The sequence below is a fragment of the Agrilus planipennis genome, unplaced genomic scaffold (assembly GCF_000699045.2).
Source record: "Agrilus planipennis isolate EAB-ADULT unplaced genomic scaffold, Apla_2.0 scaffold51, whole genome shotgun sequence".
NCBI classification, from domain to species: Eukaryota; Metazoa; Arthropoda; class Insecta; order Coleoptera; family Buprestidae; genus Agrilus; species Agrilus planipennis.
This window is the reverse complement of record NW_020438915.1, coordinates 55,074-81,448: the sequence shown is the minus strand read 5'-3', so window position 1 is coordinate 81,448 and position 26,375 is coordinate 55,074. Positions and strand designations below refer to the sequence as shown.

The 26,375-nt window shown below is 32.6% G+C and overlaps 1 protein-coding gene across 1 annotated transcript in view; it reads left to right on the top strand.

Annotated features, from left to right (window-relative positions):
* The window catches only part of LOC108732987 (laminin subunit alpha-1), a 241,615-nt gene extending 230,139 nt beyond the window's left edge, over positions 1–11,476 (top strand). The window contains exons 11-33 of the mRNA XM_025973631.1: positions 359–465; positions 636–813; positions 872–1,011; positions 1,075–1,311; positions 1,367–1,567; positions 1,646–2,100; positions 2,164–2,422; positions 2,484–2,667; positions 2,724–2,966; positions 3,278–4,241; positions 4,306–4,544; positions 4,603–4,887; positions 4,943–5,136; positions 5,219–5,496; positions 6,060–6,299; positions 6,359–6,527; positions 6,882–7,307; positions 7,887–8,317; positions 8,386–8,725; positions 9,135–9,413; positions 10,491–10,653; positions 10,712–11,068; positions 11,140–11,476. Coding sequence (XP_025829416.1) covers positions 359–465; positions 636–813; positions 872–1,011; positions 1,075–1,311; positions 1,367–1,567; positions 1,646–2,100; positions 2,164–2,422; positions 2,484–2,667; positions 2,724–2,966; positions 3,278–4,241; positions 4,306–4,544; positions 4,603–4,887; positions 4,943–5,136; positions 5,219–5,496; positions 6,060–6,299; positions 6,359–6,527; positions 6,882–7,307; positions 7,887–8,317; positions 8,386–8,725; positions 9,135–9,413; positions 10,491–10,653; positions 10,712–11,068; positions 11,140–11,285 — 6,515 coding nt within the window. The 3' untranslated portion in view covers positions 11,286–11,476. The remainder of the gene's footprint in view (positions 1–358; positions 466–635; positions 814–871; positions 1,012–1,074; positions 1,312–1,366; positions 1,568–1,645; positions 2,101–2,163; positions 2,423–2,483; positions 2,668–2,723; positions 2,967–3,277; positions 4,242–4,305; positions 4,545–4,602; positions 4,888–4,942; positions 5,137–5,218; positions 5,497–6,059; positions 6,300–6,358; positions 6,528–6,881; positions 7,308–7,886; positions 8,318–8,385; positions 8,726–9,134; positions 9,414–10,490; positions 10,654–10,711; positions 11,069–11,139) is intronic.
* Positions 11,477–26,375: the final 14,899 nt, after the last annotated feature.

Here is a 26,375-nt window from a genome sequence, read left to right as displayed (position 1 = left end):
GCGAACATTTACCGGTGGATGTCCAACGTTGTCCTGGCCCATTTGTCAGCGCCTTCAATATTGTCGTAATTTTCATTGTAAAAACAATAGTTGTCGGAAAGCTCTCGACGTACAATTAATTCTTCTAAATACCTTTCGACGCTTTCTTTGTAACTGTTTTTGAAGTTCTCAACTTCCAGTGCANTACATATAAAAAAAATGTGTATGGGGGGGGGGTTATGTTTTAATAAAAGAAACATCTCTTTTGATGTATTTTAGTAACTTTATTACGTTATTAACTATCTTGTGCTATCGCAAGGATCCTAACACATATATATTACTGATTATTTCAAAATACTAAACTCTGCCTCTCTTTCAGGTTGTAACTGCGATCCAAAGGGTTCTGAAATTCCAACGTGTGACATAACCAGTGGTCAATGTAGGTGCAAGCCACATTATATAGGAAGAACATGTAATAAGTGTCAGGTATGTCTAAAACTTAAATTGTTTTGTCTTGAAATATATTTTTAAAAACAAATTACCTATTACTACATATCGATAGAAAAAGTATTCCTCAAGTTAAATGATATGATAAGAATCAACTTTGCACTAGCATTGTAGTTGATATTACGTGTTATAAAATGTTTAATATGTAGGAAGGCTATTGGGACACACGTGTGGGCTGCGAACCCTGTCAATGTAACCCAGAAGGTTCAGAAAGTCCAGTGTGCCAGTCCAAAACTGGCCAATGTAATTGTAAGCAAGGTGTAGGAGGATTGCAGTGTGATGCATGTTTACCCAATTATTATGGGTTTTCTGAAACAGGGTGTAAAGGTGGTTATTTATCTAAACAATTAATTATAAAACATCCATAATTCAAAACCCATTTCAGAGTGTGATGTCTGCCTTAAGAAAGGTCACATTTGCGATCCTGATACAGGAAAATGCGTGTGTCCACCTAACAGTTACGGTGTCCATTGTCATCTTTGCGTTGTAAATGCGTGGGGTTACGAGCCAGAAAGGGGATGCAGGGTATATATTCTTGAACCAGTTGTTATTATCGATTTAGTTCAATTATGTACTTATTCCTTTTAGTCTTGCAAATGTTCACCGGCAGGTAGTACAAAACAGCAATGCAATCTTCAAACTGGCGAATGCATTTGTAGACAAGGTTATACCGGTATGAATTGCGATCGTTGCGACCACGGGTACTTTGGGTATCCAAGATGTCGACCCTGTCAATGCGATAGGTCTGGTACCGACAAAGCTCAGGGTAACTGTACCTCAAATGGGACGTGTACCTGCGACAGTAGTGGGCAGTGTCCATGCAAAGTATGCGCTGTGTTTCAAAGCAATGTTGGGCTTTGATTAACTGTTTTGCTTGCAGACGAATGTCGAAGGCAAAAAATGTAACAAATGTAAAGAAGGAACGTTTGGCTTGGATTTGGAAAATCCTAATGGGTGTACGCAATGCTTCTGTTTCGGAAGATCGTCCAAATGTAACGAAGCTGGCTTAACCTGGGGTCAAATCCGTCTCAATTCTAGTCGCATCTTAACAGTTAGACCGTCCGATAAATTAGTACGAAAAGTAAAAAAAACATTTTAAAAAAATTCCTCTCACTCTCCACGAATGCATTGAATTTGCATGTTCAACTTTTTTTTATAGGATCCGCCCGTTACATCAAATGAGATAATCGAATCCGAAGAACTTCTAGTCATTCCCGGGATTTACGGTAACTTAACAATCGACAGTAACCATTTCACTGCTCCACTTTATTGGCAATTGCACCCTCTTTTCACCGGCGATCGTATTTTATCATACGGCGGTTATCTTAGATTTAAAATTGCAACATTTGAACCAAAACATCAACTACCTCACGAAATACTTCAACGTTATCCCTTGGTCCAACTCCACTCGCACGGCCATATAATTCTTGAATATTATCCTCTACTTCCGGTTACGAAAGATCATTACGAAATTCGACTTCACGAATCTCTATGGAGAAAAAAACAGCCCGAAGGCATCGACATAGATCAAAGGAAACTGTTTATGATTGCCTTACAACATGTGGAAAACATTTTCATCAGGGCCACCGAGTACTCCCTTTTCGAAAAACTTTTGTAAGTTTTCATTTATCATTAAGTCAGGAAATAAAATAGAAACCATTAATTTTATTATTTAAGGTTACAAGACTTAACATTGGATACGGCTATTGAAGTACCCGGAAATCCCCCGCCCATCGCGAAGGGAGTCGAATTGTGTGAATGTCCACGAAAATATAATTCCACATCATGTCAAAATCCAAGCATTGGCTTCTACCGTTATTACACCCCTACGTCTGTTAACGGCACTATTGTAATAAGCACATTAGTAGGTGAAGCTAAAGCATGTGTTTGTAATGGAAGATCAGAAGTTTGCGACATTGAAACCGGTTACTGTTTGGTAAAAATTAGAACCATCAAAGTAGTGAAACTGCGACCATAAAAAACACTTCGCCTTTCAGCATTGTCGGCATAATACGCAAGGAAACTTCTGCGAACGCTGCGCCGATGGCTATTATGGAAATCCTTTGCATCCAGACGGTAAATGTGAACCTTGTCCGTGTCCCTCCATCGATCAAAACTTTGCGCAAGAATGTAAACCGTTGGTAGGGAGAAAGACCCAATTTCAATGCATTTGTAAACCAGGTACTTTGATAAAAGAAAACAAATTCTCAAAATTTTAACATTTTATTACCAATTAGGTTATACCGGAGCTAAATGCAATAAGTGTACTGTTGGATATTATGGCAATCCCCAGGAACCTGGGGGTAGTTGCAAGCCTTGTAATTGCAATATAGAAGGAGTTTCGCCAATCGAGTGCCTTCATGGAGTATGCCAATGTGATCCACATTCGGGACAATGCAAATGTAAGGCGGGTATCACAGGAAAACAATGTTCACAATGTGAAAAACCGAGACACACTCTTCAAAGGCACGGGTGTTATCGTAAGTTAGGGGAAATTTTATCTAGACCTAATTTGGTAAACATAATTTTTCTTAAATTTTTTTCATCATTACCATAAAGTCGTCAGTCCTAAGACTGGACTCTTTCCTATCCTGAGCTAATATTTGCATTTCCCTAAAGCTAGATCATCCCTCATCCTTAAACTATTTGTGAACAGTAATCTAATCTAGGTCTACTTCTACCCCTCTTAACTGTTGTTTCTGCCTCTAATATGCCTTTATGGCTGAGTTTAATATTGGCCAAAAGATATTTCGAAAAAGTACCCATGTACAAATGTACATATCAATTTTAGCTTGCGATAACTGCACTCAGTGGCTCCTAAATGATATTGAATGGATGGATGAAAAGCTGGGCGCAAACACGCACTTGTTATCAAGTGGTACCCTTCAGCCTCCATGGAAAAAATTGAGAGAAGCGGAAGAATCATACGAACGTTTCGAAAACCGATTTTCCAAACATCAAATCCAGCTTGCAAAAGCTCAAGAGGTCATTTCCACAAAAAGAATGGACTCGCTGGAAAACGATTTGAAAACACTTAACAAAACGAGTCAATCCTACAAACCAAAACTAAACGAAATATCTAAAATAAACAATGCTTTGAGAAACAACGTCCAGGATATATCGGATAATATTTCAAAAACTAAAGCTTCAATTGCAAAAACTATCGATGCACTAAAAAACTTCGGAAACTCTCATGTCAGTACACGAGAAGCAGTAAAACAAGCGGATCAGTTATTGACCGAAATCAAGAATATCAAAAACGGATTGAAAGATAACAAACAAGTCCTAAAAATGTGCAAAAAAATTGAAAAAAGAATAAAACAAATGACAGAAACCACCAACCTGGATCCACAAAGGGCGAAGGAAGATCTTAAAAGTTTGACAATCCGACTTGATGAACTGAGAGATATTTTACGAGAAATTGATCTGAACAACAGAATAACAGCAGAAAATAACGTAAACAACAATCGCACCTTTAATCGACTACAATCAACTGTTGAAAATTTAAACAATTTACGATCAAAAGTAGAGGAAGATCTTAAACAAATGAAAGACACTATGAACAAAGCGTCGGCAGTTCTAGAAAAGGCAAAAGAGCATCAAAATATTCTCAGTAATGAGTATGATTTGGAAGAACTGACAACAAAAATTGAGGATTTAGATTTAGACGACGTTGAATCCGAACTAACAGACTACAAAAATAGGGTCAATAAACATGTCGATGAATTAAAGGACAAAGTTAACTTTATTATTAAGTAAGTTTAAAAATTTTATACCTTGACATCCTGTGAACTACGTTCGATTTTTATATTGTTTTAGCTCTTTCAATTTCTCCAAAGATGCAGACGCCATCAAAGCCGGAACAGCTTACAAGACAATCACAAAAGGAGTCGAAGAAGCCAGAAATACTACAGGGGAGGTTCTTACAATATTGCAAACGATACACGACCAGATATATCCAAATTATGGTGATCCTCTAACAGATAACGTATCAATCGCCGTAGCTGACGCAGACAGATTGGACAAAAGAATTACGATACAGAAGCAAAAAATTCAAGGTATTTACCGTAATATTTTTCAATTCAAAAACGTTTATATTGATGTTATGCATTTTAGATTTAAAAGAAAAGGTCCATTACATAAAGGTAAAGCTTGGAAACGTAAATTCTAACAATTGGCAAAATGGCCTCGACAACAAGAACCAAGATAAACTGATTCGCGAGATTAAGGAAAAACTTAGGGGAACATCTACAAATGGTGTCGAGTCAGTAATCAGAACGGCCAATAACGATATACACAATATGCGAAATGTTCATCAACTTCTGTCAGATCTGGAACTCCGAAAACAACAGGATCTGTTAAAGCCTTTGGAGAAGATGCGAAATCTAACTTCTCCTTCTGGTAAGTAACACATTCCTATCATATCACAACAGTTGTTTCCCAAAACAAAATTTAGGTAGCATCAAAGGTCAAGTATTAAATGCGCTGAAAAACCTGAAAGAAGCTTCAGAAAACAAGTTCGACAAGTATACATTGGATAAAAGGAAAGACGAAAGCTTATCACACATACGACACCTCAACGACGCTGTTGCGAAACGATTACAAGAGTTACGAATCTCAATTCAAAAAGCAAGAAATATTGCAAACGTGGTAAATACCATTTTATTTATTAAACATTAACTTCGACCCCCTAACCACAGATTAATTAATTAAAAGCTCTTTTTTCTCTCAGATAAGCGTTCCATTAACTGGACCGACCTGTTCGCGTTCGTATGTTTTGAGAAACTTGGAACCTTCGCTACTTACAAAACTGACGGTCAAATTTAGTTACGACGTGTCAGACGAAACGAGTTCAAGCTCTTTGTTTTATTTGCCGGCGGGAGAACAATACATGCATTTAAAAATAATCAACAATATTCTCATTTACGAATTAAAATTGGTCAATAGCTCTCTCGTATCGGTGAAACAGGAATTGACGGAAAGTGGCACCTATGCAGTCGACATAGAAAGGTAGACATTTTTTAATAGCATTAGCAGTTGCTTTTTACCTTACGGGCAGGGGGAAATGGGGGGGGGGGCGTAAGAAAGAAAGTTTTACCCTTTTTCGAGGAATAAAAAAAATAATTTTTGAACTTCGTATACGGAACGAAGGACGTAAATTAACATAACTACATATACAGAATGCATAACAAATGAAACAATTTTTATTTAAAAGTAAAATTAATTCGAGATCCTTCCCTACTTCCCCTTTCCCTCCATCCGTACCCTTTACCGTGTTACATTATACATTGGAATAGAAAAATGTTTTGAAATATCCACAAAAATTGATGCGTTTATTATCTTGGGGGGTGAGCTTTTTCTAAACACTCTCTCCTCCCCGCCCCCCGTACCCGCCAGCATGCCGCAGATTACTAAAAGCAAGAACCCTAAATTGTTTAATTACTTTTTCAAATTGTTTAACATTTTTTTTCTTCTATTTTACCTGAAATCTCTGCCATTTTTCGTTTATAATTTTTCCAATTTCAAAAATCATTTTTCATATTAAATAACTGTTTGTATGTTTTTGAACCAAGGACGGTTAACTACGTTGAAATGAAAATAAATGATAGCAAAATAGTTACGTCGAAAGGTACTGAGAAAGATGAAAGTGAATTTGGAATTTTCAATGCGACGCAATCAGATTTGGTACACATCGGTAAAGGGGAAGGTTTGTACGGAATACCATCATGCATCACCGACGTAATATTTGGGGATGTCAAGCTAGGATTGTGGGATTTTCAGAATTTCACAGGTGAATGTATGGGATGCTTCAGGTAAGAAATGTTTCAGTAATTATTTTATAAAACCGAAACTTACATGCGTAATCTTTCAGAGAAACAGAGAGCATTGAAACAGGTTATGATTTCTTTGGTGGTGAAGGATATGCTTTGAGTCCCAAAGAAAATCAAATAAGAAAAATAAAGCCAGATTTCTACGTTCAATTTTATCTTCGAACATTTGACGAAAACGCTCTGCTATTTTTAGCTCCTGACTTCGAAACGGTAATATATTTCACTTATGATAAGACTTTTTGAAGTGAAACTTCTTTACGCACGGTACGGTAATTTCGTTTCATGCGAGTTGCTATGTAACGAAATCATGCAACGGATGTCCCCCCTCTACTCGGCCACGTAGTCGAGTTCGTAGTGGGGATCGCTTGAGCCGTGAGCGTGCTTCAATGCAACGTTCGTTACAGGCAACTCCGGCATGTATATTGTAAAATTTAAATTCATAGTGTGCAAATAATACCATTAAACCAATTCCTTAACCACTATCCCGGTATGTTTGAAGAAGTTTCACTTCAGTAGCGTGTTGTACACGTTGTATTTTTTTTTTAATGTTTAAAACTTTTTTAGGGAAGTTATTTAGCAGTTACATTACAAGACGGACACGTGATGTACCAAATCGTCTACCAAAATCACCAGCCCATAATATTACGCAGCAGTAATCGTTACAACACGGGTGAAAAAGTGAAAATTGCCGCCGAGAAACTATGGAGCATTTCACGTAAAACTGATATGGCTCTTCTTTCCGTTGGTGAAGAATCATTGGAAGATGTACGTGACAATATCGACAAAACGTCTATAGTGAGATTACGAAAAGTTAACTATTATTTTGGCGGTGTACCTCCCGAATATAACAAGACCGATCTCACTCGCAAACTGCACACACACGACTCGTTACTGGGCGGTATGGAAGACGTTAGTGAGTACCAGCAATTCAATTTCCACGAAAAAGGAGGTAATCTGAGAACATATGGGATTGAAGAGAAGAATGATGAGGTAAGTTAATTAAGTACTGTTATTATTTAACGTTTAAACATTAATGTGAAATTAATTCAATTTCCACTCACTACAAAAAAAAATATTACTGCTGTCACACCCTCGCCGGCAATCGAACCCGAGACTCTGTGGCGTAATACGTACGTTTGTTGTTACTGTTTCTTCTCGTAGCTTAGCTGTCAGAGTAGTGGTGAATAAAGTAAATGTCCCGGGTTCGATTCCCGGCAAGGGTGTGACACCAGTAACATGTTGTTCTCATTAATTTTGAGATAATTTGCATTGATTTTAATTTACTGTTTGAATATTTTTAAATGTTAACCGCTATTAAAAAGCTTCATAAAGTGGTTCATATATTGTTAAACGAATATCAAAGATATGCCATTTGTGACATAAAATTGTTTACTGAAGCTAAGAAAAGATCCCTTATTAACGTAGCTTTTTATACGTATGACCTGAAATTATGCGATTATAAGTCGCATATTACTAAAAACTAAATCAACATTTAGGCGAAATAGCACAATTAGTTAGAAACAAAACGAGTCGTAAACGAATCATAAAGTTTTATTGTTTTTTTTTTAGTTGTCATTTATCAAGTGCTGGTTTTTCGGAGAAGGTTTCATAAATATGAAGACCGTACCATTTAAAAGCAAAATATTATTTTTAATGTACACCGACCAGAAAGACGCTTTCATATTGAAAGTGGACGACTTTCTGGAAATAAGTTTAATAAACGGAAGTCTGAACGCCATATACACACAATACGGGAGCATTGTAACGTTAACCACTAAAGAAACGATTAGTTACAATGAATACTTTTCGGTTGAATTTTCAATAAAACACAAGAAGAATGCGTCGATAAAAATTAACGGTGAAACTAAATACAATGCCAAAGTGACCGCACCATCAGCCCATAATTCTCAGCAGAGTACAATTTATATCGGGGGAATACCAGAAGACGAGGAGAAGATTAAATTTTCCGGTGGAATAAAGAATATTATAATTGACAATGAGTAAGAATTTCAACAACGAAGTTAGATACAATAACTTATTTATATAATTTACAATGACGTGTTTTCAGGCCAGTAAAATTCACTAAGGATAGCGTAAAAGACTTCAAAAAGGTAAAAATTGGACGATCACAGTCAATAACTCCACCACGAAAATTGAAGAGTACTACCACCAGTAAATCACCTGAAGTTTCATCAGATATGAATCCCATAAACATGAAGGAAATGCAAAACACCGAAGGATGCGGCAAAGTTTTAGACTATAATTTAGATCCTAACGCTGCAAAATTTGGAGATAAGCCATACAGTTACGTCCGACATACTCTGAGCGAATACTTTTGGCGTAAAGACTACACATTATCACTTGAATTCCGAACTTTCTATCCCAACGGAATGTTGTTTATTTCAAAGGTACTTTTATTAGTATTTCTATTAGTTGCAAGTGATGTTANATACAAAAGCTTTAGAAGATAATGTTGAAATATATTTACACACAAGGAAATTTAATTGTGAAAAGTTCACAGTCTGTAAATTTTCGAAAAAAAATTTGTCGTGTGGGAGTGGTAAGTGGGTATATTTAAAAATATGTTGTTAATAGGAATTATAGGAAGGCGTTTGGCTTATGGTTATAAAAGTACCACGTTTGCGCTGTTAGAATTATATATAAATTTGTAAAACTTAAAAAAGCGCAACTAAATTTTCGAAAGTTTAAGAAATTATTTTGGGAACTTTAAAACTCTTGAAATATGTAAAAAAGTACGTAGAATCTTTTGGTATCAATAGGCAAGTGATGTTACTTTTTACTTACTGCTTTTCTAAGGGGCCAAAGCAACATTACAATTTGTTGGAAATAAGAGATGGAAGAATTCAACTGCAACTAAATAGCAAAAGAAAACGAAAGATAACTTTACCGCAAAAAGTCGACGACGGAATATGGCACAAGATAACCATTGACGTGAAAGGATTAAAGAAAAAGCGCAAGGTTGTCGTCAGTTTGGACAACATTAAAACGAAACCAATGAGGATGCCAAAGAATAAAGTACAAAGAGAACTTTACATCGGAGGAATACCGGAAAATGTTAGCACATCATCTCAGATTGTAAGTCTTCTCTGACTTAGTTATTATTACGCACCTAAATTATCAACTATTTATTTTGAAAACTAGAACACCTAAAGTATGTAAAAAAGTACCTAAAACGTTGTGGTACTAATAGATTTTAGGATAGGCTTAGGTTATAAATGTCAAACATAAAAAGGCGCACCTAAATTTTCGACAGTTTAAGAAATTATTTTGGGAACTTTAAAACTCTTGAAATATGTAAAAAAGTACGTAGAATCTTTTGGTATCAATAGATTTTACGTTTGGCTTATGGTTATAAAAGTACCACGTTTGCGCTGCTAGAATTATATATAAATTTGTAGAACTTAAAAAAGCGCACCTAAATTTTCGAAAGTTTAAGAAATTATTTTGGGAACTATAAAACTCTTGAAATATGTAAAAAAGTACGTAGAATCTTTTGGTATCAATAGATTTTACGTTTGGCTTATGGTTATAAAAGTACCACGTTTGCGCTGCTAGAATTATATATAAATTTGTAAATTTAAAAAAGCGTACCTAAATTTTCGAAAGTTTAAGAAATTATTTTGGGAACTTTAAAACTCTTAAAATATGTAAAAAAGTACGTAGAATCTTTTGGTATCAATAGATTTTACGTTTGGCTTATGGTTATAAAAGTACCAAGTTTGCGCTGCTAGAATTATATATAAATTTGTAGAACTTAAAAAAGCGCACCTAAATTTTCGAAAGTTTAAGAAATTATTTTGGGAACTATAAAACTCTTGAAATATGTAAAAAAGTACGTAGAATCTTTTGGTATCAATAGATTTTACGTTTGGCTTATGGTTATAAAAGTACCACGTTTGCGCTGCTAGAATTATATATAAATTTGTAAATTTAAAAAAGCGTACCTAAATTTTCGACAGTTTAAGAAATTATTTTGGAAACTTTAAAACTCTTAAAATATGTAACAAAGTATGTAGAATCTTGTGATACCAATAGATTAAAGATCTACACCCTCACACCAAGAAAGTGTGGGTATTAATTTAAATGTGTATGTTGAAAATTGATAAACCTCACAGTTAATTAAGCAAATATTAAAAATTCCAATAATTTTAGACCGATTTTCAACCCTTCCGTGGTTGCATACGGAGTCTGAAAACGAACGATGTGGCTCAAAGTCTAGTAAAAGCCAAGAACACAATGCACTACAATATTGGACAATGTTTTCCTGAAATCGAAAAGGGTGCTTATTTTGGGGGAGACGCGTACGCAATATACAGTCAGTATTTATCTTTCTATTTCTTATAACTGCCCACTAATTAAACGGAACTTTACAGGCCACTCCTTCCGAATCGATAGCATATTAGAAATAAAATTTGAATTCCGAACTGCTGAACAAAATGGAATATTTTTGAGCTTTTCCGATCCCACCAATCGACCAGCTCTTTCCTTGGAACTTCAAAGTGGAGCTGTTGTTATGACCGCCGATAATGGATTTGGAAATATAACGAATGTGGTCAATAATTTATCCGATTTTGTCCTTTGCAATAACAGGTGGCACAACATCACTGCTCTGTATACGAGTAGTGAAATTATGGTTTATGTGGACGGTGTACGAAGAGGATGGGTGCAGCCCGAAGAAGATTCTTTAATGGAAGATCTCGAAGCCCCATTCTATATAGGTGGCATACCGGGTAAGTGCAGAAATCTTTTATATTATATTAATATGTCAATATTTCGTCTTTGTTTCTCTTTTTGTATCCAGATAATGGAGTTGTGGGAACTTTAAAAATGAAAGAAAACTTTAAAGGTTGCATACGAAATTTTAAAATAGGAGAAAGAACAATAGACTGGATAAAAATCGATAAATTAAATAATATTCTTTTGGAATCCTGTCCAATAACCACATAAGACTAATTGCTGTAAAAAAAGAAATTCCTCAAAAAGTATTATCATTACCATGACGTATTACTTTCACAAGATTCACTGCCTGTCTCTCTTTTTGTACATTCATACGTTTTGTAAATACTGCCATATTTAATATTTGTACCATATTTTAAACCGATATTATTTATCAATAATTTATAATCACTTGAGTGAATGTATTANTGTAAATTTTCGAAAAAAAATTTGTCGTGTGGGAGTGGTAAGTGGGTATATTTAAAAATATGTTGTTAATAGGAATTATAGGAAGGTACAGTAATAAAAGTTATTGGCACAGATGGATAGAATACAAAAGCTTTAGAAGATAATGTTGAAATATATTTACACACAAGGAAATTTAATTGTGAAAAGTTCACAGTCTGTAAATTTTCGAAAAAAAATTTGTCGTGTGGGAGTGGTAAGTGGGTATATTTAAAAATATGTTGTTAATAGGAATTATAGGAAGGTACAGTAATAAAAGTTATTGGCACAGATGGATAGAATACAAAAGCTTTAGAAGATAATGTTGAAATATATTTACACACAAGGAAATTTAATTGTGAAAAGTTCACAGTCTGTAAATTTTCGAAAAAAAATTTGTCGTGTGGGAGTGGTAAGTGGGTATATTTAAAAATATGTTGTTAATAGGAATTATAGGAAGGTACAGTAATAAAAGTTATTGGCACAGATGGATAGAATACAAAAGCTTTAGAAGATAATGTTGAAATATATTTACACACAAGGAAATTTAATTGTGAAAAGTTCACAGTCTGTAAATTTTCGAAAAAAAATTTGTCGTGTGGGAGTGGTAAGTGGGTATATTTAAAAATATGTTGTTAATAGGAATTATAGGAAGGTACAGTAATAAAAGTTATTGGCACAGATGGATAGAATACAAAAGCTTTAGAAGATAATGTTGAAATATATTTACACACAAGGAAATTTAATTGTGAAAAGTTCACAGTCTGTAAATTTTCGAAAAAAAATTTGTCGTGTGGGAGTGGTAAGTGGGTATATTTAAAAATATGTTGTTAATAGGAATTATAGGAAGGTACAGTAATAAAAGTTATTGGCACAGATGGATAGAATACAAAAGCTTTAGAAGATAATGTTGAAATATATTTACACACAAGGAAATTTAATTGTGAAAAGTTCACAGTCTGTAAATTTTCGAAAAAAAATTTGTCGTGTGGGAGTGGTAAGTGGGTATATTTAAAAATATGTTGTTAATAGGAATTATAGGAAGGTACAGTAATAAAAGTTATTGGCACAGATGGATAGAATACAAAAGCTTTAGAAGATAATGTTGAAATATATTTACACACAAGGAAATTTAATTGTGAAAAGTTCACAGTCTGTAAATTTTCGAAAAAAAATTTGTCGTGTGGGAGTGGTAAGTGGGTATATTTAAAAATATGTTGTTAATAGGAATTATAGGAAGGTACAGTAATAAAAGTTATTGGCACAGATGGATAGAATACAAAAGCTTTAGAAGATAATGTTGAAATATATTTACACACAAGGAAATTTAATTGTGAAAAGTTCACAGTCTGTAAATTTTCGAAAAAAAATTTGTCGTGTGGGAGTGGTAAGTGGGTATATTTAAAAATATGTTGTTAATAGGAATTATAGGAATGTACAGTAGTAAAAGTTATCGGTACAGATGGATATAATACAAAAGCTTTAGAAGATAATGTTTACACACAAAGAAATAGAATACAAAAGATTAACATATTTACAAAACGACATTATATATACAGTGTGCTCTAATTGATGTTGGTCGCTACAAAGTTATTATAACGGAGAAAACACTGTTTATTGATACGATAACATGACGAAATTACAGTTTATGGTGATTGATATTAGTACTTGAAATATATTTAGGATGGCACTATTCTAGGTTAGTTACTGAGTAAAACACAAAATGCGGTTTATTACTTATAAAACTTGTCTGTAAAGAAGCCAATCTCGTCTGTTTTCGTATCCAAATAGAAAGAAAACGAAGTTAATTTCGCCAATTACTGAATTGTAACCTGTAATTGGTGAAATTAACTTCGTTTTCTTTCTATTACCTATAAAAGTTTCTTATACTAATGCATTACTCTACGACTTATGTTAAGTAAGCAACACAACACATATCAGTTTTATTAAGTGAACACAGAAATATTTTAAACTAATCCATTATTCTAAGGCTTATACTAAGTAAGCAAAACAAGATATTTCACTTTTATTAAAGGAATACGCAAATATTTTAATGCTACGACGTATTGTAAATAAGCAATACAAGATTTTTCAATTTTATCAAATACAAAATTATCATAAATTAATGCTTCGAAATTAACTTTAAGACTTGCACAGGATGCAATTACCTAATTACGTCTTTAAATAGAAACTTTCCTTATACGCAAATAAACAATTTAAAACATTATTGAATGAGAGAAACTTACTTTTTAAAAAATATTTTGCTTTTTAAGGCGTTAAACCTAAAATTTACAAAAATACAATTAAAAAATCTTCCTGTTGTTGAGATACATCTTTTCCTTCCAACTATCTTCATTAATAGAGTGGTAGCAAAGTGGCAGGATCTGGATCCACTTCTTTCTAAAATTTAGCATATATCAAAAATTTAGTTAACCCGAGTCAAAAAATTGGGACTCATTTTGTCCTCATTTGATCTCAATAGAATTTTTAGGGATATTTCAAACTACAAGACTCAAAAGTCTCATTTTATCCGCGGTTTTCCCGTATCAGGACAAAATGAGACTTTTGAGGAGTAAAGATTATTTAGGAAACCTCATTTTGTCTTCAAAAAGTCTCATTCTTTTCTTGTTGAGGTTAAATTGAGGACTATTGCCATAGGATTGCAGACATTGAGAATAAAATGAGACTTTTTAGAATCCAATGTGATGAGTCTTATGAAAACTTATTGAGGTATCTGAGATTAAAAACGTCTAAATGAGGAAAAAATGAGTCTAAATAGTTCATTTGAGGATAAAATGAGTCCCAATTTTTCGACTCGGGAATAGCAAGTTAATTTCAAACAAATATTTCATAGTGAATTGAGTAGAAAAAAAAAGTTACTAATGTAATGAAAAACTCCTGATATTAGGAACATGATGGAGAGTCGACTTCTTACTGTTGTAGATACAAGTGCTTTTTTAGCTTTTGCAAAGCTTTCTGAGAAACCAGCTGGACCCAGTTTCTGATTCAATCACAAAATTAATCAAATAGTAAATGCACTTTCTATTTCAGACGTATAATGAAATAATTAAACAATGCATAGGTAATCTACTTAGAAGGTGCATTTTCAACGTAACTAATTTTGTGATGGGCTAGTTGCTACATAAAACAGAAATACATATGTAAAAAAATAAGTTATTAAATAATCTACAATTACCATTTTTGAATGATGAATTTCGAAATACAATGGCCTAAGAAGCTGTATTGTGTGTAATTAAAATTTAAAAAGAGTACTGTTCCTTGATGTTTTATGTTCACCTCAGTGTGTAAATTATTATTATTAAAAACAAAGAAAAACTACTGTAATTATAAGTATAAAACATAATATTAAAATAAATTGTTAACAATGTTTTCTTCGGAAATAATTTTCGACATAAAGGCCATAGGACGATAAGCATAGTGAATCGGCCCCAGAGGAATATTTGGATAATTTTTTCAGGGGACATTGATACAAATGAGGTACGTTAATTTTGAAAATTTTAGACCTCTATCTATTTTGGTTTTTGAATAAATTCAAAAAAACGAAAAATCAGAAAATAATTTTCTTCTCAAAAACGGCTCAATCGATTTAATTGAAATTNAATAATTTTCGACAAAAATTTAACAATTTAAAGTTTTCAAACTATATCTATATACAATACATATACTTATTCCCACTTATAATAGTGCATCTATAAAAGTAAACATTTTAAATACAGCTTTTTTTAAAACAAAGTAGTATTTTCTAAATTCACCGAAAAATGGTGTGTGTTTCTGTACTTCATTTTATACTTTACCCGTACAAGCACAGGTACATCTAACCAAGTCTTGCTTCAACAAGGGAGAATTCCGCCTGATGTCCAGGTAAGTAAACGTTTCCATAAATTTCTACACAGAAAAAACATATCATAAAAGTGTACTTTTCTCATGTACATACATCATACAAATCAGATAAATGTTAGGCAATATCAACAATATAAATAAGCACAAGAAGGCAATCATAAATATTAAAAAGAATTAGAAGTAATATAACAGTGGATACCTGAAAGCTTAAATAATAATTATTTGAATCTTCTAAAACTTAAGAATTTTGATAAAGAAAACATCAAATTAATTGCGAAAATATGACATTTATAAAGATACAAAACCATTATCAATACTACTGAAAATTTTGGTGGAGGCGCAGGGACAATTTAATATAACTTCTCTAATTGCATTATAATTCGAGTTTCATTGAAGTAGATTAATGAATTCTCATTTCATAATTTAAGTTAACTTTTGCAAAACACTGTTTATCAAGTTTTTAAAATATACGTATATATAAACAAACGATAGAATTATCTAAATATTATTTTGTCACATTTGTGGCGTTCCTATGCCACACATGTTAAAATGCTCAAAATACGTCACTTACCTATTTGAAGATTTTCAAAAAATTTTCAGACATTGAAGGTAATAACAACCATAGGACCTAGATATAGAACCTACATACTACTGCTTCAAGCTTTTAAATGCGAAACATTCAAATAATTATTCCAAATAAATAACTTATTTTATGGATTATGTAAAACTTTTAAGACATACTAGATGATTGTTTCCTTTCTTGACATAGTAATTACCCTACTTCGAAATTAGACGTAAAATTTAATCATTTACACAATTTTCGTTTTAATCTAACAATAATTTATTTGTAAGACGACCATTTTATAACTGTTTTCTTGGTTTCAAAAGTTCAAAGTTTATTGTTGCTTGTATAACTTTTAAAATTAATATTTAAATTTTTGTAATACATATATTGTGCTGAAACATGATAAACCAACTGATGTTGAAAATTGTAAATTTGATAGTTTTAATAAACAGGTAATAGCTCATGGTCAGACTAACTGCTTTATTGGAAATTTTATTGTTAAGAGGCCTGAGAAATATGTTAAACAACAATTAGTTAAATTTTTACTAAAAAAATATCATCCCTTAATAAATTCCTAGCTATAACATTTACATTAACAACATAAATAAGCACATAAAGGCAATCATATATATTAAAAGGAATTAGTGGATACCTGAAACCCTAAAATAATAGCTATTTGAAGCTTCTAAAACTTAAAAATTCTATCACATTTTGATAAAGAACATATCAAAGCTGGCATGAAGTCAAAGTATAATTTTGGTCCCACGATACCTCGAAAAGGTAACCTTAATTTTAGGCTTTTGAAATACAAAATCGAAGCTTTGGAAAAGGATCGTCAAAGCTCACATAAAGTCAGTCATTGGTACCAATTTAAATTAAAATTCCCTCGACCATTGCTGGTCAAGGCAAGACTACGGTTTTAGGTCGTGAAACCTAAGGTTGTAGCCCACAAAAAATCGTCAACTGACCGAAGTCAATGACTCAGATGACAACTGCAAATGCAAACCTACACAAATGCAGTTGTCAAATTTTGGTCCCACGATGCCTGAAAAAGAATGACTGCTTTGATTTTAGGATTTTGAAACCCAAAATAAAAGCTCTGGGAGCAACGTCAAAGCTGGCATAAAGTCAGCGACAAAGGATGGGAAATTGGTACTAACTTGATTGAGTTTCCCTCGACCATTGCTGGTCAAGGGCTGGACTACGGTTTTAGGTCGTGAAACCTAAGGTTGTAGCCCACAAAAAATCGTCAATTGACCGAAGTCAGTGACTAAGATGACAACTGCAAATGCAAACCTACACAAATGCAGTTGTCAAATTTTGGTCCCACGATGCCTGAAAGAGAATGACTGCTTTGATTTTAGGATTTTGAAACCCAAAATAAAAGCTCTGGGAGCAACGTCAAAACTGGCATAAAGTCAGCGACAAAGGATGGGAAATTGGTACTAACTTGATTGAGTTTCCCTCGACCATTGCTGGTCAAGGTCAGGACTACGGTTTTAGGTCGTGAAACCTAAGGTTGTAGTCCACAAAAAATCGTCAATTGACCGAAATCAATGACTAAGCTGACAACTGCAAATGAAAACCTACACAAATGCAGTTGTCAAATTTTGGTCCCACGATGCCTGAAAGAGAATGACTGCTTTGATTTTAGTCTTTTGAAACCCAAATTGGTACCACGGTGCTTAAAATTAATTATTTAATTTGAAAAATGCCTTGACATCATGCCAGCCAAACGATGAGGGTATTTATAGTAATTTAGCAGATTTAACGCATTGTAACTTAAAATATTAATGGCTTATTATTATAGACAATTGAGGGATAATATATTTAAGCTCTGAACTATCGTTTTATTGGCGAAAATAAGATGTTCATAAAGATGAACAAATATTAATAATAAACATTAAAAAATTTGTTGAAAATTTTGGTGGAGGCGCCGGGACAATTTAAAAGAGGCTGTAATTGAGTTATAACTCCGATTGCATTGCTGTGAATTACTGAATTTTAATCTAACAATATACATTTTCATGTAGACGCAGTTGAAGATGCTAATTTATAATTTCTTTTTACAATTAAACATTTTACAGTTTCGAATATAGTATATGGGCAACCCAACATACAGCAAATATCACAGTTTTATTAATGTAATTACAAAGTAAGTCAAAAAACGTTTGTCTCATGAAAATAACTTTTTACATGAAACTTAACAGTATACTTGTAAAAAAACGCAAAATGTTACGTCGAAATAATTCAATACTTAGTAATAATGTTTAGTTGAAAACCCTTACACATTTTTTATGTAGTTGCTAAAGAAGTAATAAATTATTAATTACAAACGTTTCTTGTAAACGTTTTAATTGTGAAAATAGGACATTTATAAAGATACAAAACCATCATCAATACTACTGAAAATTTTGGTGAAGGCGCCGGGAGTTTCATTGAAGTAGATTAATGAACTCTCATCTCTTAATTTAAGTTAACTTTTGCAAAACACTGTTTATCATGTTTTCAAAATATACGTATATAAACAAACGGTAGAATAATCTAAATATTATTTTGTAATTTTGCCACATTTGTGGCGTTCCTATGCCACACATGTTAAAATGCCCAAAATACGTCACTTACCTATTTGAAGATTTTCAAACAAAATCACTGAAGGTAAATACCTATGAGACCAGTGGCGGACTAAGGCTAAAGCGGGCCCTAGGCAACATTGTAATGCCGGGCCTATTTTTCAGTCATGATACTGGCCTAATTTGAATTTTTATTCTGGTAATTACTGAGAATGATCTTCACCGATTGCATTGCTTATTGGAAGGGTTAAATAAACTCTCAGAATTATGATTAAATTAGGGAATGTTGCAATAATATTACTTTCCTAAACAAATGACCACATGGATACAGGCGAAATAATATTTTTTTACTTATAAAAGTCCTAGATTTTTTAGTTCTGCTAGGTTTAAATCTTGTTCATAACATTTTAATTCCTCTATTGAAGAGTCACTAACAACACTATCACGAAAAATTGTTTTGAATTTATTGCTAATAGATTTATATCTCTCAGATCTTTGTTTAATGTTGCTAATTAAAGAATTACATATAACAAAAAAAAATATTAACTTTAAAATGTTCTTTGCCACTAAATCTCATTTTATGTTCTGGAATTTCATCATGAAATAATTTTCGTGTTTTCTGCTGTTTTTTGGCTTATTCAATAGTATATATATACCTAATTTTCGAGCTCCAAAAATTAAGGCCAAAAAGCACGTGCCTAGGTTGCCTAGGCCTCAGTCCGCCCCTGTATGGGACCTAGATATAGAACCTACTACTGTTAAAAGCTTTTATATGCGAAATATTCAAAACAATTCTTACAATTAAATAATTTATTTTAAGGATCAAATAAAATTCAAGAAATAAGTCACAAAATAAATCGTCAAAGTATAGTAGGTACCTACGTACCTTTTAGTATTAAAAACTAAAAATTCATACTTATGTCAAAAAAGGAGGGAAGACAAAAAGAAAAAGTTTTTTGATCACCCTTATTTAAAGAACGATCGAAGGATGTGAAGACAATACCTGCTGTGGTGTCAGGAAGCTCAATCCGTCATCCGTCATCCACCATCAACTGATGTTCCCATTAGTAGGCCCGAAGAAAAGCGGTAAAAACCCTAATCATTACTCCGTAATAATACAGCATGATTGTTCGCATTGCGCAATACTTGCCTATTATACTCCAATAAGTAATTAGTGCAGTTACCGTGAAAATCCAGTTCGGAAATGAAAGGGATAGCGACTAGTATGCCCTAAATTTATTAATTACTTCTAAAAAATATGTTGACTTAAACTGTTGCAATTTTAAAAACACTAATTTAAATTAAATCCCTCGACCATTGCTGGTCAAGGCTGGACTACGGTTTTAGGTCGTGAAACCTAAGGTTGTAGCCCACAAAAAATCGTCAATTGACCGAAGTCAATGACTCAATACATATACTTATTCCCACTTATAATAGTGCATCTATAAAAGTAAACATTTTAAATACAGCTTTTTTTAAAACAAAGTAGTATTTTCTAAATTCACCGAAAAATGGTGTGTGTTTCTGTACTTCATTTTATACTTTACCCGTACAAGCACAGGTACATCTAACCAAGTCTTGCTTCAACAAGGGAGAATTCCGCCTGATGTCCAGGTAAGTAAACGTTTCCATAAATTTCTACACAGAAAAAACATATCATAAAAGTGTACTTTTCTCATGTACATACATCATACAAATCAGATAAATGTTAGGCAATATCAACAATATAAATAAGCACAAGAAGGCAATCATAAATATTAAAAAGAATTAGAAGTAATATAACAGTGGATACCTGAAAGCTTAAATAATAATTATTTGAATCTTCTAAAACTTAAGAATTTTGATAAAGAAAACATCAAATTAATTGCGAAAATATGACATTTATAAAGATACAAAACCATCATCAATACTACTGAAAATTTTGGTGAAGGCGCCGGGAGTTTCATTGAAGTAGATTAATGAACTCTCATCTCTTAATTTAAGTTAACTTTTGCAAAACACTGTTTATCATGTTTTCAAAATATACGTATATAAACAAACGGTAGAATAATCTAAATATTATTTTGTAATTTTGCCACATTTGTGGCGTTCCTATGCCACACATGTTAAAATGCCCAAAATACGTCACTTACCTATTTGAAGATTTTCAAACAAAATCACTGAAGGTAAATACCTATGAGACCAGTGGCGGACTAAGGCTAAAGCGGGCCCTAGGCAACATTGTAATGCCGGGCCTATTTTTCAGTCATGATACTGGCCTAATTTGAATTTTTATTCTGGTAATTACTGAGAATGATCTTCACCGATTGCATTGCTTATTGGAAGGGTTAAATAAACTCTCAGAATTATGATTAAATTAGGGAATGTTGCAATAATATTACTTTCCTAAACAAATGACCACATGGATACAGGCGAAATAATATTTTTTTACTTATAAAAGTCCTAGATTTTTTAGTTCTGCTAGGTTTAAATCTTGTTCATAACATTTTAATTCCTCTATTGAAGAGTCACTAACAACACTATCACGAAAAATTGTTTTGAATTTATTGCTAATAGATTTATATCTCTCAGATCTTTGTTTAATGTTGCTAATTAAAGAATCGCATACAACAAAAAAAAATATTAACTTTAAAATGTTCTTTGCCACTAAATCTCATTTTATGTTCTGGAATTTCATCATGAAATAATTTTCGTGTTTTCTGCTGTTTTTTGGCTTATTCAATAGTATATATATACCTAATTTTCGAGCTCCAAAAATTAAGGCCAAAAAGCACGTGCCTAGGTTGCCTAGGCCTCAGTCCGCCCCTGTATGGGACCTAGATATAGAACCTACTACTGTTAAAAGCTTTTATATGCGAAATATTCAAAACAATTCTTACAATTAAATAATTTATTTTAAGGATCAAATAAAATTCAAGAAATAAGTCACAAAATAAATCGTCAAAGTATAGTAGGTACCTACGTACCTTTTAGTATTAAAAACTAAAAATTCATACTTATGTCAAAAAAGGAGGGAAGACAAAAAGAAAAAGTTTTTTGATCACCCTTATTTAAAGAACGATCGAAGGATGTGAAGACAATACCTGCTGTGGTGTCAGGAAGCTCAATCCGTCATCCGTCATCCACCATCAACTGATGTTCCCTGTAGTAGGCCCGAAGAAAAGCGGTAAAAACCCTAATCATTACTCCGTAATAATACAGCATGATTGTTCGCATTGCGCAATACTTGCCTATTATACTCCAATAAGTAATTAGTGCAGTTACCGTGAAAATCCAGTTCGGAAATGAAAGGGATAGCGACTAGTATGCCCTAAATTTATTAATTACTTCTAAAAAATATGTTGACTTAAATTGTTGTAATTTTAAAAAAAGAGAACTTTTAAGACATACTAGATGATTTTTTTCCTTTCTTGACATAGTATTTACCCTACTTCGAAATTAGACGTAAAATTTAATCATTTACTTTCACAATTTCCGTTTTAAATTAACAGTAACTTATTAGCAGACGACTATTTTATTAACTAATTTCTTGGTTTCAAAAGTTCAAAAATTATTATTGTTTGTAAATATTTACATGATTGTAATATACATATATTGTACTGAAATAAGATTCATTGTTTTAATAAACTAATTCATGTTGAAAATTGTAATTGACTGCTTTATTGGAAATTTTATTGTTAAGATTGACGGGCATGAGAAGAATGCAATCAGCAGTATTTTTTACTTTAATTATAAATATTTTCCCTAAATAAATTTCTAGCTATAATATTTCGCAATTAATACTTACCTGTTCGCTGGACTTGTTAGATGAAAACAACACCACTCACAAAAAAAGCGAAAATGTTTACCCAATTTCACCAAGTTTGCAACTATTATTAATGCCTTTTTAATAGAATAGAATAATCTTAAGTAATTACTGTAAATTAATGAAAGATCCAATGATCCAATTTACTATATACTGTTTTTACACGTAATTAAGTTAACTCTTGTACATTTATACACTATTTTTTAGAAACACAAGGCTTATCAGGAATGAAATTTTACTTAATCAATTAAAAAAATTAGCAGCTTCAAATATTAATAATTTGTTTACGCAAAACAAATAATTGTAAAAATAAAATCTAAAGAACATTCTTTAGGAAAAATTTAGCAAAAGAATTTGCTAATATCTGTTGCAAGTAGGTATATAAAAAAACATAGTAGTTGCAAACTTATTGAATAATAAGTCCAGGAAAACACAATTTCCACTTAGATGTTTTATTGAACTCTTAACAATTTTTTCACCATACTAAGGCATCTTCAGGAGAAGCATTAATAGGGTGAAACAATTGCTAAAAGTTCAATAAAGAACCTAAGTGGAAATTAAGTTGTTTCCTGGACTAATTATTCAATATGATTCCTAATTTTCATAAAGTAAAAGCTGAAACAATTAGTTAGTTGCAAACTTGGTTTAAACGAATTTCTCGAAAAACAACGCTTCGTAAGTAACATAAAATTTTGGAAGTATTTAAACCGGCTATTAATTATATCAATTTAATTATTAAATTAGCAATGCGCCTTGATTGAAACTTGAAATCCTTATTTTATGGTCTTTTATAAATCTTAATGCATCCTTCATCTAATTCTATTAATAAACGCTCAATCGTTAAATGTAAAAACTAATATAACTGTTACCATTCTGAATAATATTCTTTTAAAAAATGAACTACGAAATTATAATAATGAAGATGCATAATTGATTTTTTTAACGATTCTTAAAAAAAGAAAGGATTCTCGTTTTATGAAGAATTTTTACCTTGCAGATAGGTAGAACCTGTTCAAAATTTGTTAATTTAAAATTCTCAGAAACGAGACAGGTCAATTCTCAAGACACAAGGATCTTCGTAGTGATTGAATGTTTGCTGGGTACTGGATGAAATATACATATACTTTTAATTAACATTTAACCGAAATGTAATTATTGTAAACGGTATGTAATAGATCAATAATCAATAATAAGAATAAGAAGTGTTATTAGCTCGCTTCGCTCACTTACACGTGTCCGCGTTGTTTTTAAACTGTTGTGGTTAGTTGGGGAAGGACCTTTTCTTTTTGTTTATCATTACGTCACAGTCTCCTTTATATTTATTTCAAAAGTGTTATTCTTAAGGATTATTAAAAAGCACGACAGGGGGTCAGAATACAAGAATTGAAAAAATTGACAGAATGTTTTCTAATACATATGCGGGTTGCATTTGTTTACCTGTCGAAATATTTAAAAATGTATGTTTTGTCGGCTATCCAGCTAACATTCAATACGAAGATTTAAATGTACGCCACTGCGTTCATGCGCGAAAGCATAGGCAGACCCTTCTGTTCAGAGGATTGACCTGTCTTTTCGAGTAAAAATTATTCTTTTTAATTTCACGCTACCGAATTACGACCAAATTAGCTCCATAAATTCTTCTAAAATATTACCGGAAATGATCCGTTTGCAGGACTAAACCGCCGATTATGTACGAATGGAGTACTGAAACAGTACCGCATTTAGTACGAAAAGAACACGCATACACCATCAGAAAGCTACTGAAATACCACCGAAAGAGCGACGCATTTATACTAAAAAAGCGCCGAAACGGCACTAAAGGGATACTAAATTTTGAATGTATATATACAATGTAAATTATAACTATCTTTTAAAGAACGGAAAATAAGCCAAGAGTTTCCGAAACTAATATAATTAGTTTTTCAAAAATTTCTGCAAAGTACAGGTCTGACGAAGGAAGCTGGCGAGCGGTCGCGCAGGCACTTGCCCATTTATGACCTACTTGGGTAAGTTACTTGGAACCGATACACAAATAAGCTTTCAGTAGGCGTAAATTATAGTATTAATACAGATAGGACAGTAAGTACTAGAAATTAATGTAAAAACATGACTTATCAAAAAGAAAAAATAAACCTATTGTTTTTGTTTTATAGTTAGTTTTCGCATTCATTCTCATCATGGGAATCTCTATCACTGTCACCAACATCAGCAATTAGTTCTGCTGTTTGTCTGTCTATTACTTGCTCACTCATCCCTATTTTTAAATAATTAGTCTACGCCCCTGATAGGAATACTGAAGAATGAGGGCTGCAATCTTTATACCTAAAACTGCCTACTTTTGCCACCGCGCATCCACGCCATTTTAAAATTTCCGCCAGCTTCCAGCGTCAGGCCTGTATGTCTCTGATACCTAGTAAAAATGAACGTATGTAATCACAGATGAACATGTAATTCTTTTTTCAAAGAAATAATCATCTGTAAGTGTATATATGTGTTAACATTAATTAATTACAATCTAAATATCAGATGGATAAATTGGTATTAATTAATCAATATTTTCATTTTTATGTACAGTACGTTTTGGTGCTGTTTTAGATGATTTTGTATGTGATGCTGTTTTGGTGCTATTATAGTATAGTTTTCTGGTGAGTCGCTGTTTAAGAGCCTTTCAGATCTTTTTTAATGTGGTGCTAGTTTGGAGCTGTTTTAGAGTTTCAAAAAAAAACAAATTTTGAACAAGCTCTACATAATTAGATATAAAAATAAAAATTTCAACTCATCTTTTTCATGTTGCAGTTATCCAACATTTTCCAATTTGCAAGGAAGTCCTCCAATTCCAAAACAGTATTCATAACAACGCATTTATTAAATGCTGAGGCGCTGTTAGTCTCGCTTGACTATATTTTTCCTGAAAAATAGATAGAAACAAATCCGTGAATTGGCATAAATTGTTACAATATGTACGTAACTGTATTTCTTGTGTCATCAAAAAGACTATACTTTTACATTAATATAGTTCCACAGAAATGAAATTGTTAATAAAAACGAACTGTCCATAATTATTTTAAATTAGGTTGATTTCTTCGTAATAATATTAATTACTTATTTCAATTGAAATTTATGATTCGCATTAATCATCGATGAGATTATCAAACTTTTTCTTATTTTGCAGCAGTCCGTCTCATAATTACCTTGCATTTTCCTAATATCATTATAAAACAGAAAATACACTCTTCTAAATCAAGCAAATGATAAGCACAACATTTACTAATTTTTCTATTAAATAAATAATACGTTCAAATCAAACAAAACTGTTAACAATTTTAAGCACCTTTAGGAAAATGTAGACAAAAAGCAGAGATGAAAATCATAAACAATATTTGGCGAGTCTCACAAATAGACACATTTACAGAGTGTGTTTGAAAATGAGTCGTCTATAAAAAATTATCACATACGAAATTTCACAGAACAAATCAAAATCCAGATTAAACACGTTCATCGTTATAAGGGCCCACATCCAATATTCCGCTACAGAATTATAGCTATCGAATCATTTGGCCTAGTTTTATCATTGAAATAGAGAAATAAATATTAATGAGAACATATCCGACGAACTATTAGAGATAGCGCAAAAATTCTTGCACCAATGGATGGCCCGCATCGTCGCGAACAGGAAAAACTTAATTTCGAAAGAAAATAAAATATTAAAAATTTTGAAAATTTTGAATTTTGGATCGGCACAGATTTCGACCGCACATGTCCTATAATGTTCGCACTGAGCCGGGGCATCCGTCTGTGAAAGAATTTTTCCGATAAGTCCTACCGTTCTCCAGCTACGGGCTTCGAAAGGTCAAATTTGAAAATTTTGCGCTCACGAGCATGGGCGCGTTTGAAAATTCATAGCTCCGCAGCATGACGTCTGATACAGACCAAACTTGGCTCGTTTGAAGCCCAAAAAGGGTGAGAAGTTTTTGACAAAAAAAGTTCCGAACTGTCACATTCCTGGTCTGCGCCAGAGACGATGAAATTCAAGCAATTTGCCCTATTTTCATTTTTAGCGTTTTTCTGAGTCC